Source organism: Cheilinus undulatus, linkage group 23 (genome assembly GCF_018320785.1).
Source record: "Cheilinus undulatus linkage group 23, ASM1832078v1, whole genome shotgun sequence".
NCBI classification, from domain to species: Eukaryota; Metazoa; Chordata; class Actinopteri; order Labriformes; family Labridae; genus Cheilinus; species Cheilinus undulatus.
The window spans coordinates 12,762,019-12,783,490 of record NC_054887.1 but is presented as its reverse complement, the minus strand read 5'-3'; the positions used below and the strand labels follow the sequence as shown (position 1 = coordinate 12,783,490).

At 42.1% G+C, this 21,472-nt stretch overlaps 1 protein-coding gene across 1 annotated transcript in view; it reads left to right on the top strand.

Annotated features, from left to right (window-relative positions):
* LOC121505519 (protein bicaudal D homolog 1-like) overlaps positions 1-21,107 on the top strand; it is a 34,545-nt gene extending 13,438 nt beyond the window's left edge. The window contains exons 2-11 of the mRNA XM_041780914.1: positions 7,845-8,057; positions 8,211-8,363; positions 10,830-11,134; positions 11,245-11,419; positions 16,479-16,997; positions 17,165-17,343; positions 17,823-18,213; positions 18,305-18,499; positions 19,290-19,441; positions 19,665-21,107. Coding sequence (XP_041636848.1) covers positions 7,845-8,057; positions 8,211-8,363; positions 10,830-11,134; positions 11,245-11,419; positions 16,479-16,997; positions 17,165-17,343; positions 17,823-18,213; positions 18,305-18,499; positions 19,290-19,441; positions 19,665-20,682 — 3,300 coding nt within the window. The 3' untranslated portion in view covers positions 20,683-21,107. The remainder of the gene's footprint in view (positions 1-7,844; positions 8,058-8,210; positions 8,364-10,829; positions 11,135-11,244; positions 11,420-16,478; positions 16,998-17,164; positions 17,344-17,822; positions 18,214-18,304; positions 18,500-19,289; positions 19,442-19,664) is intronic.
* The last annotated feature ends 365 nt before the right edge of the window (positions 21,108-21,472 follow it).

Below are 21,472 nucleotides of genomic sequence, written 5' to 3'. Positions count from 1 at the left end.
AGGCAATGAGCATTCCCTGGAGTTCAGTTAAATTTATCATTAAAAAATGGAGGTAATAATGCACATGTAAATCTGCCTAGATCTGCCTAGATCCTCACAAACTGAGAGACTGTGCAAGAAGGAGATAAGTAGGAGTGAAAAAACTCATGAAACCTGGACTAAAGTTCTCCAAAAGGCATGTGGGACACTCCAGGGACAAGTGGAAGAAAATTCTTTGGTCTGATGATACCAAGCTTCAAGCGTTTTTACCAGTCCAGATGAAGGGTACTCCCAAAGCCATCATCTTCCAGACTGGAATCAGTTTCATGTTCTTTAAGCCACGTTTCAGTTAGAGCAAGAAGACAAGCACTGTTATAGCCCTGTAGAAACTTCATGTCGGCTCGAAGCTCATCAACTTTATCACGACGTTGGCAAGGATGATTTAGGGAAGTGGAGTCCAACGGTGGCCCTGTCCCTTCAGCCTCTGGCATCCTATGGCATCCGGATGATTTCCTTAGGAAAAACTGCCAAGGCCTCGGTACCCATTCCAGAGTCATGCAGCAGCAGGAGAAACACCAGGCCCAATCAAAGAGGCTCCTGATGCATACCAAATATTCACAGAAAGTGATGATGGTAGCAGCATCATGCTGTTGGGATGCTTCGTGGCAGCTTCTTGACCTGGAAGGCTTGTAAAGGTAGAGGGTAAGATGAATGTGGCAAAATATATGAAAGTCCTGGAGGACAATCTTATTCAGCCTGCAAGAGACATATGACTTGGGAGAAGATTAATTTTCCAGCATGACAATGACTCGAAGCATACAGTCCCTCTCTCTCTCATACATTACTCTTTTCAAAGTTTAGTATGATTATAAGAGCAAATTCTTCTAGAAAGAGGCTCATGTAAACATTGACGGTAGAGGAAGGAGGAAGTGTGTTATTGTGTGTTACAGTGTTAGGATGACAGAGAGAAGTGTTAATGTTAGAGCACGCCTGCTGTCTTTTTACACCAGACTCCCACAGAGAGGCTCTAAATAATCATGTAAGGGTGTGCTGTATCTATATCAGAATAATTGGCAGTGAGATGACTTTGATTTATCATACATCCAAACCTGTCTGTTTTTACTCACACAGTTGAATCAGCTGCCTGGCAGTGATATTCAGCATGAGACGAGTATCGATCTGATCAGAAGTCATGCTGGGAGCGTCATGACTCAGCACACAGACGATAAGAAACACCTTTAGGGTGCGCTCACACCAAGCAATCTATGCCACACCCTAAGATATTCAATCCCTAAAGGTTAGTCTGTTTGAGTAGTGAGAAGTCCCTGCAGCATGCTGGAGAGTGGGACACCTCCATGACCCTGGTTTGGAGAGAAGGCATTGGCTTTGTGATGCTCATGTATGATCATGGGACTGAGCATCTCATTGATGTGTAGCCAAAGCAACCTTGCTTATAAGACTGATGTGCAAAGAAATCCAGTATCATGGTAAGACTTTTGCTAAGAGGTTAGATTACACCAGGATGTGAATGTACTCGTCTGGCTTGCATAGAGACGACTGCAGTGATGTTTTCCTCTCAGCAGGACGAAAACATGATGCATCTGAGTGAGTGAAAGAGCAAAAACCAGCAGGAGATAGTGAGAAAGTGCGAATGTGAGTGAGATAATTGGGACGCCAGGGCAACAAATATCAAACCGGCTTCCTTTGTTTGACTCCGGGTCAGACGGAGAGTCTGCTGACTCCGATCACGCTGATTCAATTAGAGAGACGAGCTGCAGGAAGCAACAGACGTCAGCTGTGCTGATAAATATTTGAACAAAAAGCTTCAATCATTCAACAGGTTATTTAATGTGGCTCTTAAATAGTTTTATATGGATGATTTCTGAGCTGCATAATGGATTTATATCTAAAAAAGAGTAACTAAATGATGTCTGGGTGTTGTTCTTTGCCGTTTTCAGCAGCAGATTTCCCATTTCTCTCTCCACACGTGAACAAACCCAGACTCCTTTCTGCCCCATAAACCCTCCTTGATGTCTCCCCACAGTGTCACTCAGCCAGGGACAGTTTTATGGGTAAATGTTCAGTCCAGTCTCATTAGTATGCTGACGGAGCGGCGAGGGAAGACACAAAAGAGACAGACAGCAGAAAGAAGGAGACGGAGATAAAGAAGAGGGAAAATTAGTCATGTTTTTGTAATTATGGATGAATTGTGTTAATCCTTTTATCACTTTTGTCATTGTTTGTGTCCTCAGGTCTTCGTGTCCTCTCTCTGTGTTTGATTGGTCAGGTCTGAGACACGATGAAGTCACTGTTGGCAGTAAGGCAGTGTGTCAGAGAAGTAGGACAGCGGTCTCAGAGCGACAGCGAGGGCGAGTGGCACATTAACACGTCGCTCCTGGACATTTCAGACCTCAAAGAATTCACCTCCAACTTTTTATCAGCACAAACGAGCTCTTTTAAATTTTGACCCACTTACAGGGACAGAGATCACTTTTTTAAGGAGGTTTGGGGCAAAGAGTTTTACTTTGACTTTGTCTAAAGAGCTACTTTTAATAGACCCCATCGTGTCAGAGTTTTTGTATGTGTCACTTCACTTTTGGTGTTTTAAATAAAAACTGAGCTGAAATCATGTTAAATCATGTTTCTGCACAATATTGACTATAAGCAGAGTTTGTTAGCTCTGCTCAAGCCCCTGAATTTCAAATCTTCTCCCAAGCTGTACTTCTCTTGCAGACTGAATATGATTGTCCTCCAGGATTTTCCTATGTTTGCAGCATTCATTTTACCCTCTACCTTTACAAGCCTTGCAGGCTCAGCTGCTAGGAAACATCCCCACAGCATGATGCTGCCACCACTCTGCTCAACAGTGGGGATGGTGTGTTTGAAGTGATGTGCTGTTTTTGGTGTCCATTAGGGCTGGCTAAAAATATTGATTAATCGATGCATTGCAATACCCCAATTCAATATGGATTTAGCAAATTCTCTGAATCGATTCACCTCCTGGCCAGTGGGGGTCGCTGTGCGTGTGATTCGCGTTGTATGGACGGAGGCCGCACTCAACCAAACAACAACCAACCATAACCATGTTATGTGAGGTTTATCACAATTTCCAAGAGGAAAGAAATATTATTTAAGTTTACATGCACTTTACTTTTTCAGTGTTTATACAGAACTGTCATGCTTTTTACTTTTGAATTCCATATGCACAAATAAGTTAATATTGTGCAAATTTTTATTTTCAGATGTTTTATTGCTCAAAAATGTGAGGTGACTTACCACACATGTTCACATGGGCATGACAATAATTATTAAAACATTGACATTGAAACATTAAAATCAATATTGAATCGAATCGCAACCTAAAGAATCGAAATCGAGTTGAATCGTGATGTTCTTAACAATGCCCAGCCCTAGTGTCCATTTAGAGTCTTGACTGATGGCCAGAAAGCAGAATTTTGGTCTCATCAGACCAAAGAATTTTCTTCTACTTGACCATGGAGTCTCCCACATGCTTTTTAGTGAACTGTAGTTGAGATTTAATCTGAGTTTTCGGTGCAGAACCTGGTCTGGTCTCTCCTATGTCAGCTGCTGAAGCTTATACCTCCTTCAGAGTAGTCATAGGTGTCTTGCTGGCCTCTCTCTCTAGTCTCCTTCTTGCACAGTCGCTCAGTTTGTGAGGACGTCCTGATATAGGCAGATTTACTCATGTGCCACATTACTTCAGTTTCTTGATGATGGATTTAACCAAACTCCGGACGATGTTCAGTGCCTTGGATTTTTTTGTTGTATCCACCCCCTGACTTATACTTTTCAATAACCCTTTCTCTGTATTTCTTGGAGTGTTCTTTTGCCTTCATGGTGTAATGGTAGCCAGGAACACTGTTTAACCAGTGACTGGACCTTCCAGACACAGGTGTCTTTATACTGCAAATACTTGAGGCACATTCATTCCACTCAGGTGATCCACATTTCACTAGAACAGAACACATCCTAAAGAAACAGACAAAGCAAGTCTCACAATCACAGAGATGAAGAGGGAGTGAAAACACATCCCTGCAGTCTGAGATCAGTTCAGATAAGAAAGTCCAGTGTGAAACTGATGACCGTAAAGTGTGTGATAGTTCTGTGTTTTTCAGGGTCATATCAGAGCAGTTCTACATTTTAATGCCCTTCAGGCAGCTTTTTGTTTACTTTTAAGTGTATCAGAAATTATAATGTGTCTGATTTTTGTTTATCAGAGCTTAGAGTAGCTCTGGTTCTTAATCTCTCTCTCCATCAGTCTGCTCTCCAACAACACTGCTGACTCACTGGAGACAATAAAGAGCTTCTGTTATTTATCTGCACAAGAAGGAGGAGGATCCTTTAATCCAACACTCTCTGATTTGGTTTAAAACAGAATATTCCACTATTACAGCAGCCCTATTTTCTTTCTGTTTGGGTTTGGTTCTTGCTTTTTTGAGAGGTTGTTTTTGGGAAGTTGTAGTCTTTAATTTCTGCCTCCTCTTGCTTGTTTTTCCACCTTTGCATCGGCAGCGACGAGGTTCAGAGGCATAAACCCTATCTACAATTACACAAAACCCCTGAATTTGTCATGTGTGAATGCAAACAGCAGAGTTTTTAACACCCTGACTGGCCTTAAATTTCCCTGCTAGGTCTCTTTTCCCCTCCACACCCCTTCCTTTACTGACAGGCAAGGAGGAAAAATGTTTAGGCTTATTTGTGCCCAGAATCATGTCTTATTCTGGGGTTTTATTTGTAAAATATGAAGCTATCTGTGCAGCTGGATACTACAATATTGTCTCTCTCACTGATGCCTGTGTCAGCCATATTTCACTTTAACAGCAGGCTGTAGCTCGAGGTTATTGTCCTATGAAGTGAATGGATGTTATTATAGTGCTGACATGTGCATATTGTTATTCTGTGTCACAGTAATGGCTTTAACAGCAGAGCTGTGACCATGAACACACCGTTACCCTGCACAGGACTCATAATTATGAGCTGGTGGCTGTTACAGAGGAGGATCATGGGTAAAATCCACATGTATGCTCAATTTCATCTTCAGCTGTGGTTTAGATGATTCCTGTTTGATAGAAACTCATTTCAGTGTAAACGTGGACTTAGACTACATTCCATCTATAGGTACAGGAGTCACAGTGCTGTAGGTGTTTTTAGAGGAGGGTCATTAATCTCTCACATTAACGCCATCCAACATGTGTGCAGACAGTAACGCCTCACTACCCCACCGTGTGAGTGTCCAGGTCCCAGCTGACTGCGTTTAACTGTACTTACTCTCTGCTCCTCAGGGAAATACAAAGTGTACTTTCTGCTTGTGTGCAGCGTCCGCTGCAGCCAGTGAGAAAAGCAAACATGGGCAGAGTTTTCTCTGAGCTACAACACACATAAAAGAAGAAAGTGAGAGAGTTTCCCACATAATCTTTCTTTATCTGAGTCCAGCCATGATTCAGCCTTGTTACTGAAATAACCACACGGAAAGCTTCTCATGGTGGAAAAGATGTTTTCAGCGAGGCTTCAACAAGAGTTTAATTTATTTACCGGCTCCACTGATAGTGAACAATCCTGGATTCACATGACAGCGGTTGACTGTTGAGATCATGTTAGTTTACTCCTTGGTGGCGGCGCACACCTACTATCTCACATGTTTTAGTGCTCTGATTGGTCTGTAATGAATGAGACAGCCAGAATGCTTGTCCAATCAATACTTTTTGCCTGACTCCCCTTTAAATCACTGGTCTACGGGGTGTTGTCCAGATGGTTGTGGAATATATCCACAAACTGAAACTGGGAAGTCAGGTTGAGATATTGCTCCTAGATCAAGAGCTAAAACTTGTTAATATACAGAAAAAAGATGCATTTCACAACATTTATTTAGATGCTTACCAAGAAGATTTTTTTTTTTACTACAAACAGAAGGTTGAACATGAGTATGAGTCAATAAGCAGGCCTGCCCACAGAGCAGCCTCTCCACAGCTGTGATTTATTGATGATATTAATGGATGTGTGTTGGATCAGTAGCATTGGTACTGCTGTCTTGACTAACAGTTCTCTCATGTTGGAGTTCAGAAGTGTGTGAAACTGTCACTGGGTTTCAATTTAATTATTTATTTCTGCTGCTTTTTAACCCGTTTCCCCACTTTCCACTTCTTGCTACCACTTTTAACCCATTTTTACCTTATTCCCCCATCTTGCTACATATTTTTTCTACTTTTTGCCATTTTCTGGGCTTTTTGCCCAATTTTGCCACTGCAACTTTTTGCTATTTTTCCTTTTTCTTGCATTTAACTAGATTTTTGCAGTCCTTTGCCAAGTTTTGCCATATCTCACCCATCTCTTTTTCATGTTTTTCCAATCTTTGCAGCTTTTTGCCCAATATTGCCACTTTTTTCCACTTTTATCCTGTTAGTGCCACTTTTGACTATTTTTTAAGCACTTTTAACCAATATTTGCAGCTTTTTGCACAGTTTTGCCACATTTCTCCTGTTTTTGGCACTTTTTTTCTTTTGCGCTGCTTTTCACTCATCTTTCAACACTTTAGAACAATTTTTGCCCCTTTTTGCTATATCTCACCCATCTTGCCACTTATTTTTTCGACTTTTTTCCAATTCTTGCAGCTTTTATTACTACATTTTTGCGACTTTTATCCCATTTATGCCATTTCAATCTTTTTTCTCCACTTTTTGTTGCTTTTTGCCCATCTCACGACTTTTTCCCAACATTTTTGGCTTTTGCCATGTTTTTGCCACTTATACTATTTTGCCACTTTTCACTTCTTTTTACCATTTTAACTATAATTTACAGTTTTAGGCCCATTTTTGCCACTTCTCACCTATTATTGCCACTTTCCACCACTTCTGTCCCATTTGTGCTGCTTTTCACTTTTCTTTTAACACTTTTTGCTGCTTTTTGCCATATCTCACCCATCTTGCCACTTCTTGTTTCAAATTCTTATGGCTTTTATTACCACTTTTTTGCTGCTTTTATCCCATTTATTCCACATTTCAATCTTTTTCACCATTTTTAACTTTTAACATATTTTTCAATTGAATTTTTGCAGCTTTTTACCCAATTTTGGCATATCTTGCCATTATTTTGCTGCTTTTTGTGACTTTTAACCCCATTTTTGCAGCTTTTTGCCCATCTCACCACTTTCTTTTGCATTTTTTCCCAATTTGTGTGGCTTTTGCCACATTTTTGCCACTCTTGTACTATTTGTGCCACTTTTCCCTTCTTTTTACCATTTTTAACTAATATTTACAGCTTTTTGTCCATTTTTGCCACTTCTAAGCTAATTTTACCCATCTGTGCCACTTTTCACCTTTTTGCCACTTTAAATTAAATTTGCTGCTGCTCCTTTAAGCATTTTTTTGCCCCTTTGAACATATTTTTTGCCTCTTTTGATAACTTTTTAAATATTTTCCATTAAAGTTGTCTCAGTTTCTTCTACTTTATTTAATGGTATTCTAATGTTTCTGCATATCAACGCTTAGCTCTGAACTCTGAGATTCCTTTCCTCATTATTTAAGTTTGTTTGCCAGTCAACATTGTAAAAATTACTTATGAACATGTAATTCTGTTTTAAGAGAAAAGTTTTCATTGTTTAAAAGACAATATTAATTTTTGTAAAAAATATTTAGATGTTTACTTTTCAGAAAGTGTTTGCTTTTAAAATGTGGACACTTTAGTTATCTTAAAATTTGTTATCAAGCTTTTCCCACACTGACACAGATCTGTATAAATAGTATATTTTGGAAGACAAACTTCTAATTAAGATCATTTATAATCCTGGAAACACAAATCATCCTATAATCACACTGTGGTGTCTCTTTTCCTCCTCATCTTTGCTCCAGGCGTTTGGCCAGGCCTACTCCACCCAGCGTAAGGTCGCAGAGGATGGAGAGACCAATGAGGAGACGCTGCTGCAGGAGTCGGCCAGTAAGGAGGCGTACTACATGGGCCGACTGCTGGAACTGCAGGCGGAGCTGAAGCACAGCCGAGCCACCACCTCCAGCTGCCAGTCTGACAATGAACATCTGAGCGGGCTAGTGCAGGAGCTCAGAGAGGTAACGTACACACAACTCTTTGCCATAAAATATTCCTTTATGGGTAAAAACAGGAGATGATAAACTTTGTGGTGTTTGAATGGTTTCAGCATGCCTTTTTCATGAGTTCTACATGATAGAAGTAGCGTGCACCTCCCGTCTGTGTCTCAGCAGAGTAACGAGATGTTGGAGCTGCAGAGGAGTCGGATGCGAGAGGAGATCAGGGAGTACAAGTTCCGAGAATCTCGGCTCCTCCAGGATTACACAGAGCTTGAGGAGGAGAACATCTCTCTGCAGAAGCTGGTGTCCACGCTCAAACAGAGCCAGGTGATTCACAGTGACTAATATCAACACTGCAGCACGAGACACAAATCAAGAGCCAGACAGTTATAAATCCAAGGCTTGCCGAGGTAAAAACATCCTTGGCTCGTTGGAAAATCAACCAAACAGACATTGAGAAGGGGAGAGTGCAGCAAAGAGCACAGGCTGAATGGTCAATTAGCTGCTCAGCTGTAGCACAAAGACACAGCTGAAAAAGTTCATTACTGTTCAGAAACACTGCTAACAAAGCCGTGTCCTTCCACCGTCTGTGTTTACATTTCTCATCTGTCAATCAGCCCAGTGCTACAGCCAGCAGAGGCTGAAATACAGAAGGATACACGTTGTCGTCATTTGTTAAAAGTGGGGAAACATGCCATAATAATACACCTACAAAGGCAAAAAAAAATATTAGCAAGAAAATGCTTTGTAAAGGCCGGGAAAAATAATGACTTAGGTTATTCATTTTTCTTGTTAGTGAGCGTGGCTTCAGCTCATTCAACTGACACGCCCACACCATCCTAGAGCAGATTTTACTGCCTTATTTTTCATTATATTGAAGCTTAATTTATAAACTTAGGGATGTTTTTCATGACGGAAATTTGGCCTGGTGGTTCATAACACAGTGGCTGTCACACAACAGATCTAAAATGCAGATTTTCCATCGCTTTAGAGGGACTTTAAAATAAAAAATTGCCCACCTTTATCTGAGTAGATTATTGTTACCGGTCATAATTTGGTCCATCTAAAAATCTGCATACTTTGGCCCTTTTGGTTATCCAGTGCTAGTTTTGACGGTTGGTGTGAGAACTGATCATCAGGGAATTTGATGTGAAATCTGCTGGGAGTCGAGTATTTGGTCACGGCAGTAGAGTTACCCCTAATTTCCACATAATGATCTGGGCGGCACTGTTGAGAAAATCACTCCCTCTCTAGTCAATCTTTGCAGTTTTACTGCAAACGCTCTGGTATGACTCCAGTGCGTGCCAGAAGTGCCACTTGCGCCAGGTCTATTTTCATTGGATGTCACTGCCAAGCCGTGTCAATCCACATAGATTAGATCCAAAGAGGAGAAAGAACATGCAAAGCACATGTTCAGTTTCAAAATAAAACACAATGCACAGTTTTCTGATCCTTAATCCCATCACTACATCAACCATGGCTGGAGCAAGACATGTTAAATATCCGAGACTAAGCCCAAACAAAAGACAGTTGGGGGGGGGGGTTATTTTGCTTATCGGGTAGTTGTCTGCACTATTTTTACACAATTTAAAACACAAACTTAAACTAAGAGAAATATGAGGCGGTTAGAAAAACCATCCTCTGGTGCATCCATCATTTTTTCTGAATTTAATTGCACTTAAAGTGTTAATATCATTCTAAAATCATTAATACTAGGGATGTTATGATATCAAACTCTCACTGTACGATAACATCTTGGTAACAAGTCCAAAAATACTCCCAAACAACAAATGAACATTTGGAAAAAAGGGATGTTGGCATTTGTTAAACAACAGCTGCACTTTGAATATTACAGTATGGCAAAAATAGTGTTGTAGGTGTGCATTAGGCTTCAAAATATATACTTAAACTTTGGCTCCAGTGTTTACAAACTTTTTAAAATCTTCGTTGTCCACCACTGAAAACAGCTGTTGGTCTTTGGTGATAAATTCACTGATAAACATTGTGATCTGTTGAGACCGCACGGTGTTGTGAACGCTTTCTTAATAGTCTTTTGACCTGGCTGGATTCTATTCCTCGCATCTTGTTAATCTTTTCAGGATGATGATTTGCCAAGTGGCTGCATGCTGTTTTTTCATTCGTCTTTTCTTATTTCTTGAAGACTATTCAGAAGATTATTCCTGTATGAATTAGTAGTTCTTCTGTGATCATGTGATCTCACGTTTCCAGCTGCCAGAGGCTGTGCTTCATTGTGTATCACTCTAGAGATGGATCCGGTAGGCAATGTTGGTCAGAGAGAAACCCAGAAACACCCAGAGCACTGCACGGAATCGAATGGTGTGTTTCCAACAACCAGTTTGGTGGTCTGGCACAGTTAAACCCTGATCTTGCTTGCATTTCCATGGCCAAATGCACCCTAGGTGGGGGTGTAAGCCGGATTACAACAGCTGTGCCAGCAGCCTAATAGTGTTACATAATATCCTGTATCTTGCCAATAAATTCATTGAAGAGCATGAAAGAAAATGCAGCAGCATTGCATGTTCTTCCATCGTTACCGTCCATTAGGTAAAACAATTACCATTTCTTCCAGTAGACGCCACTCCTGGTGTCATGATCTGTAATTTTTCTGTACTCACTGCAGAACTATAAGCATTTGGTCGAACACCAATCAGATGTCTGCAAACCACTCTGCATCATTCCTGATGACACCTGAAAGGATCATGCGTCTAACTGGCTGCAGTGAGTCTAGCTCCATCCTTTTTCCAGGTATTAACCCATGACTCCTCTCCTTAGGTTGAGTATGAAGGGCTAAAACACGAGATCAAGGTCCTGGAGGAGGAGACGGAGCTCCTGAACAGCCAGCTTCAGGACGCTCTGAGACTGAAGGACATGTCCGACAGTCAGCTGGAGGAGGCGCTGGAGTCTCTGAAGAATGAGCGCGAGCAGAAGAACCACCTACGCAGGGAGCTGGTGCACCACCTCAGCATGTGTGACGTAGCCTACACTGGCAGCGCCCACCTGACCTTCACCTCCGCCCCACCCAGCGGCAATGCTACCCCGACTACTCTGATGTCCCCCAACACAGAAGAGCCGACTAGGTGGATATCACACAAATAGGAAACGGGTGTGGAATAAAAATGCTAAATTTATGTCATCAGTGAAGTGTATATCCTGCATGAAAGACTCTGTTCTCTGTTTTTTTTTCCAGGTGTAACGGTCACCTGCAGAGCGCTTCTACAGCAGGATCAGCAGCCGGGTCTGGGTCCAGGTCTAATGGAGAGTACCGGGGGGTAGGTCGTAAAGCAGAGGGGGCATCAACGTCAGACCTTTTCAGTGAGATGAACCTGACGGAGATCCAGAAACTCAAACAGCAGCTGATGACGGTGAATATAGTCTCTATCAAACTCTAAGTAGGTTTACGATGATAGCTTCATTTAGATATTTAACTGGACAGCTGTTCTTGTCCCAGAATAGGAACACTGGGTGGATATCTATTAACAGAAGCAGGACAGCCTACAGAAATGGCTGGGCTCCTTAAAAGCTCGGGTAATGGGCCATCCTCAGTTGTGATTTATTGGTAACAACACGTGCTGGGTCAGCAGCGTAGGTTTTACCATTTACTTCCTTTTGATGCTGAAAGATAGCCAAAAAAGTTATTGTTGAGTCCAAATGTTCCCCAGAAGATTCTTCCATTTTCTTTCTTTCCATCCTTTCTGGTATCCTGGTTTTAGTGCAGGTCATGGCATAGCAATGAAGTCTGACATTACAAGCTAAAAGATTTGATCCTCTATTATTGACATAACCCCTTGTTTCTACATATGTGACTGATGTCAGTACATCCATAGATATGCAGATGATACCTCCATCCGTCCAACACTGTATTCTGTTACAGATGAATACAGACCTGATAGAAACTACCTGTAACCATGGGGAATCCCTGAAAACCTAAAACACACCAGTGCTGGCTATTGTGCTTTCAAACGGTTGCCCTCGTTATTTTCTATGAATGAACCCATACCAGCAATGGCCAGGTGCACCTGAACGCAGCAATTTACACCACTGCCTTATTCCCAGTGCATTGTATTGATATTTTTCAAGTGTACTAAATAAAACACTGCATTTATAACAGCAGACCTCCGTGCACCATCTCCAAAACAGATGCTACTGGAGGCGTGTGGCTCGTAAGCTGTGCTGTTAGCATTACCTGTGCTAGCTCTTAGTGTCAGTAATGTTTACATTACCATTTCTGACAAATTGTCTGCAGTGTCTATGGAGCCCTGAGTTACTCAGCCTTTGCTTTTTCCCAAAAGAAGACAATGAGAACACACTGTGGATTCTACAGTTCCGGGGAAGCGGAAGCCTGACCCAAAGTGTTTGCTAATTGTGCAAAACTAAAATGATGTAGCCTACTTCAGGAATGGTTCATATGCCCAACACAAGAAGAGACAAGAGTTATTTAAAGTTAAGAAACTTTTGAACCAGACATTGTAGCGACTCCACTGTGCAGTTCTAATTATGCTATACACGCTTTCATAGCTTTTACAGAACGTCTTCTAGTGAGTCTGGAACTTGGGTGACTTTCTGGAGTCTTTAAAGATTAAATCCACCCCAGTAACTCAAATATTGAACATATTTTATCCATTTATAATCCATTTTTCGATCATCCCTGCTGCTAGCCTTTAGTTTTAGTCACTATATCAATTTCCCACAATGCATTGTGACAGTCTGTGACAATTAGTGGCAGATTGTTCCATTGTCACGCCATGTTTTGCCAAACAGTGCTTAAGCAAACACTTTGAAACTGGAGAAGAGAGCCTGAATGACTCATAATGGAGACAAATATTTTTAGCTATTGCTACTGAAAACCTAACATTTCCTGCTGTTGCAGCTTCCCTCAAAAAAAAAAAAAAAAAAAGAAAACATCTACTGGCAAACGCAAGTTGACATTTATTTTGAAGGAACATCAGACTGCTTACAGGAAATGCCTGGGTTTAGCATTAGCAATGAATTGTTCATCAAAAAGTGTCCAGGCAACAAGCAAACAGTAAATATTTTTAGATTGTTTTACAGCAAATCAGTTTGAAATATATCACTGCCACTTTTATCATATTCAACTGTTACATTGGTTTGGACATTAAAAAATGAATCCATTAGAGGGTGCCATCTCTCACAGACCTGTTCCCAGGTGAGCTAACATCATTGTAGTTTATTACAACTCACACTATATTCAACAAGATTTACCCACAAAGTTCCAGCAAAATTCCACAATTTTTCAAATTATTCTTCTTCGTTGTGTTTTGCTCCTCTGGCTTGAACTGTTGGCCACATTGCTCAACACTGCCCCCACAGCTGCTGGTGGTATTGCAATGTTTGTAAGTTTTAAGATAACCTGCAGAAACCTGGATAAAATGAAATCAGAGTATAAACAAAAAGCCTCGCCTATGTAAACATGGAAGAAAGAAAGAAACTTAAAATGTCATCAAACAGGTTAATTTTGGTCACATTTGTCTGTTTTATTCCTCATTTTCAGCATCTTTTGGCCCATGATCCAGTGAGCGTCCCCTCCTTTGTGAAAATCCTCTGAATAATTTAGAGTAAAGCCAGGCTGACAGACAGTATTCCCTCTGCGTAAAGCCCTCTGCCTCTCTCACAGCTGTGTATTGTTCATACACACATCACCATCCCAGTTCCTGTAGGTGTAATCTCATCCCTCTCTGCTCCCAGCAGCCACTCTCATTGGTTGATCTGGAGGAAGAGCTTATTTTTATCTCAGCTGACACACGACACGATCGATCAGCAGAGGGGTCGCTTCTTGCTGCTGTCTGAGCTGCTCTTTATAACATTTATAAATACATATTTGAGCTGAAGATTGATCTTTAACACTGTGTAACATCAGATACTGGCTTTAAAAGTCAACCTCAGTCAAAGGACAGACTAGTTTGTGAAGAAATCTTTGTGTTGTGATGATGCTTTAAAGATCTAGAGAGGTTTTATGTTGCAGTGTGAGATTTGAAGTGTTTCAGCTCTGGCTTTATGTCACAGATGCTTTTGATTAGTTTTTGGCTTTCCTCTGCTGCTCACAATCTGTTCACTAAAAATAGCCCTCTTATTTTATCCTCTGTGTTGATGCAGGCTTCAACTAATGAGTATTTTTCAGTCTTTATTCTTTATCAAAGGAGTTCTTAGTCTTTAAAGTATAAGAAGTTGCTGAAAATTAACGTCTCTTAAACCCAGCATTATGTCTGCAAAATCTCATCTTGCTCATCTCCCAAAAGTCTAAAGTTAACAAACACAAAAGAGGAAAGAAAGTATTCAGCTCAACCTTCTGTTTTAAAATTGCTCACTTCTGGCTGCCAAAAATAAACACGACACTGATGTTCATTTAGGAAATTATGGTTGTTTTACAGACAAATAGACCAAAACAGCAGTAGAATAGTTAAAGTAAACTTCTACCTCCAATAAAACAAGATGTACGCTGCCGAATTACAAACATAAATGTGCTATATGTAAATTTCACGACCAGGTGAGTCTTAATCAAAACAATAATAAGTCTTTTTTCGCTCCTGAACAGTTCATAATTTGGTACCATTTTGCCTCAATTTGATTGTACATGTTTAACACCAAAACTGCCAATGGGTAAAATTTACCCAAAGCTGATCTTTAACTGTATCTTACTTGGTATGTATACAATCTTACGGACTGTTAGTCTTGGACTTTTCCTAAAAGTTTGTTTTTTTAGCACCTGGTGTCACAGAAAAAATATTTGCCTAAACCCAAATTTTGTTAATGGGCATTTATATTTTGAATCACCATGCAGGTCAAATTTACCCCATAAGAAAGCTTAAATGTCAAAAGGTAATCTTAGTGCTCTTAATGAGGAAGAATCCAGTGATGAGGAAGTTTCAGGATTAGCAATCAGTGAATTTTTCTATGTGACGGATCATCTTCCAACAGTGATCTAGTTTGCTATCTGTGGCTAATAAGCTGTTCAGTGTCACTACTTAATTAACAGTCCTTGATCAGTGCTATTTATGAAAATAAAGGCAGTTTAATGACAGGTAAATTTGACCCATTGGCTGTTTTAGGTATAAAGAGATCCATGGCGGCTCTAGTGTTAAGATTATTCTCTATATTAACCTCCTGACACCTGAGCTCTTGTTTCCAGTGCATTTTAGCTTCTTCCACTTTTTTGGGAACAATAGGACCTGATGAGCTTTAAAGCTCAGCCTTATCTTCGAACAGGAAGTAGTTTTGACCAAAAATGATGCCCATAAATCTCTTGAAGGTCCTGTTTCTATAAAAAATACTACACAGGAACAGCTGTGTCAACTGGTTGGTCAGCTCTTGGGGGTTCCTGGTCTTTCCAAAATCGAGACTCGTAATATTGTAGCAATTCTCTCGTATTTAGGTGGTAGTTTACCCTAACCCCTTAGCCTCTTACCTAGCCCTTGTGATATTATGGAAATTTAAAACTAACTCTAACCTTCTTACACTAACCTTCATACCCTTGTTGAAATTCTCTCATTATTAGGTGGTATTCAACCCTTACCTTCTTACCTAACCCTAACCCTCGTAATATTCTGGCAATTACCTGAAAATTAAGTGGTAAGTTACACAGTAATTTCTTGGAAAAAAATGATTATTTTCTACGTAAGTTGCTAGATAATTCAAAGATGATTTTTTTTATTTTTGCCCACTAAATGAAAGGAGTCCTTCCTGAATAATTTCGATTTTAGGGTTAGGGTGAAATACCATGTTATTACCAGAGAACTGCCATAATGTTATAAGGAATAACTTTATAATTCATTCATTTTCACCAGGTAAATACTTCCTAAATATACTTTTTATCCACATAATTACATGGTAATTACCACCTTATTCTTGGGTAATTACTAGATAATCATGTGATATTATCAAATTACTATAAAATCACAGCCCACTAAAATAGTGTTACAAACATGTTTTATGCAATGCATTTATTTACATTTTGACTTAGCAGCTTCTTAGTTGTTAAAGTCACTTGTAAAATTATTTCGCGCTTTCTTGGGTTCCTTGCTCAACTTTACAAAAAAGTCTTAATCATGTGGGCATTTGTACATGCCATTTTGATAATTAAAACCCCTCAGGTTTTGAGATCCCCTTGTTCTTTCCTGCCATCTCTGACTTTTCTTTGTAAACAAAAAAGACATACACAACAGGTTTAGTCTTATTTTAAATTAGTTAAGACATTTCAGTGCAAAAACATGTACTTAATTTACTATTAAGGATTCAAAACCTGGCATTAAATCTGACAATGTTGCCTTTTTAAAGCTGTATATTGAAAGACAGTCAAAATTTAATGTGTTGAATATATAAGCCTGTAAAAGGTCTGCCAGCGCCTGGGATCATATGAAAAATACAGTGTGCTATGTTGTGCCTAATGTTTGCTGCTGCCCCCTGCAGGTTGAACGTGAGAAAGTAGCTCTGATGACCAGTCTGCAGGAGTCACAGACTCGACTCCAACACACCCAGGGAGCTCTGACGGAGCAGCACGAGAAGGCCCTACGCCTTAGCCAGAAAGTCATCAGCCTCCGCCGCCTACATCGCAGGGCCCAGCTCCACCAGGAGGCCTACAGCTGTACCTCCTCCCAGATCCATCAGGAGGCCCAGATGGAGCTTGAACAGGAGGAGGCGGAGACGGAGGAGGAGGAGGGGAGGACAGAGGAGGAGAAGAGTGAGACTGTGAATAAAAGTCAGATGTTTTCATATCAGACGCCTGGTCTGGAGATCCTGCAGTGTAAGTACCGGGTGGCTGTGACGGAGGTGGTAGAGCTGAAGGCGGAGGTGAAGGCGCTTCATGACAGGCTGGCTCAGAATGCAGCAGGAGCAGCGGAGGAAAAACCGAAGAGGAACGGTCAGCTGCAGAAGTTGGAGAGGCAAGTGGCGTCTCTGGAGAAGAGCTGCAGGGAGGGACGGGAGAAGGTAACATGCCATGACGCCACGACAAATACATCCCTGAGTCCCCACATTCAATAATACTGCTCTGAATGTCAATACAAACTATCCTGGTCATGATTTTTTTCCATAATCAGTGTCGACTGTGTTGCCAGACTTCCAGAAATGAAGGCTCTTCTTTCCTGTTCTTTCAGATTTCCTCCCTGGAGGCAGAGCTACAGACTGCTCAAACAGCAGCCAATGAGAGCCAGGGGGCGTTGACCGCAGCTCAGGATGAGTTGGTGACACTGAGTGAGGAGCTGGCCCAGCTGTACCACCACGTCTGCTTGTGCAACAACGAGACGCCGAACCGCGTCATGCTGGACTACTACAGGTCTGATGGCGCTCTGTTGGGGTCAAAAAGAAGCAAGATGAGTCGGAAGATATGCATTAGAGGGAGGGATGCTTGAGATAAAACCCTCAAATCGTTCTCCATGCACATAATATCTATAATGGGTAATGGAATGGGTGTGCCACTGATTTCCAGAAGCTGTCCTGATATTGAAGATGGTTAAAGTGGCTTTCCATGGATTAATCTTCTCTGATGAGGACAGAATTTGCATTGATTCCTTAAGGTCTGAAGTCTGAAAATATTTTTAACTCTCCCTCTAAAGGCTGCAGGGTTAAGAAAAGGAGCTATGTTTGGTCATATTCAGATAGCTGATTAGCCTGGTTCCAGGGTTTAAAATATTGATTTAAGGATTTTTAGAAATGAAAATGGAGGATTTGAATGGGGAAACTTACCCCTGGAATAAGTCAAATGTTGGAAAAATCTCCCTGAAGTAATCTCTGTCACCCTGTTTTCTCTTCCAGGCAGGGCCGAGGGCTACGAGGCCTCAGTGCCAGTCTTAAAGCCATGTCGTCAGACAACAGCAAAGTTCTCCTCACACCTCGCCTCGCCAGACGACTGGCCGCTGTCGCTTCAACAACCTCAACCCCTGCTGAGTCTCGGAGCTCCTCAGAGTCTCCATCCAAGGAGCCGTTATCGAGGGAGGGGGGCAGAGAGGAAAAGGAGGGTGACAGGGAGGGTCAACAGGTGCCCCCTGAGCAGAACCTGCTGCCCTGCACGCCTCCAACCCGCTCACCCAGCATCAGTGCCTCTTCATCATCGTCATCATCATCTTCGCCTGCCCTGGAGCCAGCCGGGGAGCTGCGCAGGGAGCCAATGAACATCTACAACCTCAATGCCATCATCAGAGACCAGGTATGACACAGATCCTCATCATCTTCTTTTTTCTTTAAATTCTTCTGAATAAAGATCTTCTCAATATCAATCCTTGCTTCTACTCGTCTAGGTGAAGCACCTCCAGCGGGCAGTGGACCGCTCTCTGCAGCTGTCCAGGCAGAGAGCTGCAGCCCGAGAACTGGCTCCTCTCCTGGACAAAGACAAGGAGAGCTGCATGGAGGAGATCCTGAAGCTGAAATCTCTGCTGAGCACCAAGAGAGAGCAGATTGCCACACTCCGACTTGTGCTAAAGGCCAACAAACAGGTGAAATTTTTTATCATCTTCTAAGAAGGGAAAATATTTAGGATCCTGAACACAAATAATCAAGCATTTGAGCAAAGGTAGCTTGACACGAACAAGGAGAAATAACTGAACTCTGGGGGATGTTCAGTGCCTTGGAAATATTTTTGTATCCACCCCCGAACTTGTGCCTGTCAGTAACCTTTTCTCTGGGTTGCTTGGAGTGTTCTTTTGTCTTTATGGTGCAGTCGGTAGCCAGGAATACTGATTAACCAGTGACTGGACCTTCCAGATAAAGGTGTCTTTATACTACAGTGACTTGAGACACATTCACATGGACATAAAATGAGCAATGCATTGATGCAGAAAGGACTGACCTTGATTTGTATCAATTTGAAAGTTGTTTATTTGGCTGATTGACTTATCCCTATTTTCTTTTTACCACCAAAAGTCCCAAAACAGCAATCCATGAGGATTTAATAATGCTTTTAGGGAATGAGACCAACCGTTTATAGGCTATATGTCTGCAGGCTTCCCTGAAATACATCAATAAATAAAGCTAACTGAAGGGCTCTTTTGGCTGTCCAAACCATTTCATTCATTGATGCCAATTGATGTTGCCTGCTTTATTAGGATACTCCCAAAAACACAGGCTACAGCTCACAGTATACACAGTCAAAGGATAAAACACATCCGTAAAAACACAATCTGCATTAATATTCTAACTGAACATAAGTTTGCTTTTTTGGCAGCAGATTTGAGATGTTTATTCTGTTGCTAAACATGACAGTTTGTGATCTTTGTGTTCACTCAGACAGCAGAGGGTGCCCTAGCCAACTTGAAGAGTAAATATGAAGCTGAGAAAGCGATGGTGACAGACACCATGATGAAGCTTAGGAACGAGTTGAAAGCGCTGAAGGAGGACGCCGCCACTTTCTCCTCTCTACGGGCCATGTTTGCCACCAGGTCAGAGACCACTTATTGCCTTTCAAGTTCAACATTTTTGTTTGTAAAAAAGGAAACTATGTTGGTCCAGGAAACTCACATTTGAATAGCACTAACTTTATCATCCACTTAGAAATAAGATATATGTTTCCCAAACTACCTGACTTGAACTTTTTCGTCTCTACTTATTAAAGCCCATGTTTCATTTGTTTATCTTCCAACTAATGTCTTGTTCCATTATAAGGTGTGATGAGTACGTGACCCAGCTAGACGAGATGCAGAGGCAGTTGGCTGCAGCTGAAGATGAGAAGAAAACTCTGAACTCCCTCCTTCGGATGGCCATCCAGCAGAAACTGGCCCTCACACAGCGTCTGGAAGATTTGGCCTTTGATCAGGAGCAGACCCATCGTACACGTGGTAGTCGGCTGACTCGCAGGAAAACCAGCACACCCAAAGTAAGTCCCCCGACCTCAGCTTCGGCCTCTGACCCAGCTCAGGGGTCTTCTTCATTTTTGGCCCCCGTCAGCCTCCCTCTCTCCAGCCTTACTAGTCCTACGTCGATCCTCTCTGATGACCCCATGGCGCCCCTGAGCCCATCGGTGGTTAGTGCGGCTGCTGCAGCTTTGGCCTCAGCGCTCACCTCCCCTTCTTCGCATTTACCCCCCCGTAGTCCGTCATCACAGGCCATCACTTCATTGGCTGGTCCTCTGGCACAAGAGAGCCCTCCATCTCTGGAGGCCCCCTCCACGCGGACACCACCTTCAACCCCGTTAAAGGTGGCTCACTCCCAGTGGACTCTGGGAGTCCGGACGTTTGTGGTTGACTCCCACAGTTTCAGTGTCAACATCTCCCCTGCTGTCCCCTCCAGACACTCCACCCCAGACACTCAAACCTCGCTGTCGCCATCCTCCTCCTCCACCTCCACTTCCACTTCCACTTCCAGTTCCACCACCAGGCCCAACCAGCCAGGATCAGCCCCCTCCTCTCCCTATCGATCCCCCATTTTAGGGCTCAGACGCTCCACGTGGAGCCCGTCACCTCGAACTCGGCCCTTGTCCAGTATGTCTCGCTCTTCTGTTTTCCATACGCCATCTTCATCCTCCCCGTACTCCTCTTCCCACTTCCCTTCTTCCCCCCACAGCTACTCTTCCGCCTACTACAGCTCCTCTTCAGCTTTTACCCCCTCCAGCTCCTACAGTCACTCTTCCCACTACACACCCCTTTACCCTCGATATTACAGCTCCTACCGGCCCAGACACTAATGACCCTTTACTGCTATGGCTCCTTACTGACACCAAAACCTGGACCGCTCCCATCGTAGTCTCAGCTGAGAGACTGGGGGCTCACAGAGAGGAGGACAGACTGGTTTCCTGTTTCCAGTGCCTAAATTTTGGCCGATGGGTTCTGAATGTTCACTGACTTTGCTCAGGGATTTGACATGAGGAGCACAAGCAGCCCTGCCTTCCTTTTATTCTGAGGCTGCTGATTGGTCGACTGATTGAGGACGAGACTTTTTAATGAGAGTTTTTAGACTTTAGATTCTTCAGGTGGAGATAACTCATGCATGAAGTGATTCGAACTCTCAGACATTGACCGGACACTCGGTGGACACTTTCATGACACATTCAGTCCCGTCTGTCTTCTGTATTCACTGTAATATCCACTCTGTTTTAAATAGTAGCTCATATACTGTATACACAAACACTGTTAAACACACCTTTGGTACAAGCATTCTTCTTTGTTGATGATGGTTGGAAAGCTTAAAGGTTCAATATGATTCAAACAGCCAAATGTGTCAAAAAGCAAACTTTAACTAGGTCCAATTCCTCCATTGGGACCAAGTTTTGGATGTCTAAAAGTGAAGCCTGTTTGGACTGAATCAGGCTCAAACTAAAAATTTTTTAAAATCTTAACTGGTTTTAGAAAAATTGAGGGACCAGACAGGTGAAGCTGCTCCAAGTGTCCGAGTTGGAATTACAAGTCTAGAGGGGTTGACCCAGTATTTTTAAATTCCAAGATCAGCTGGACTGAAGCATAAATGAGGCTAGCTAT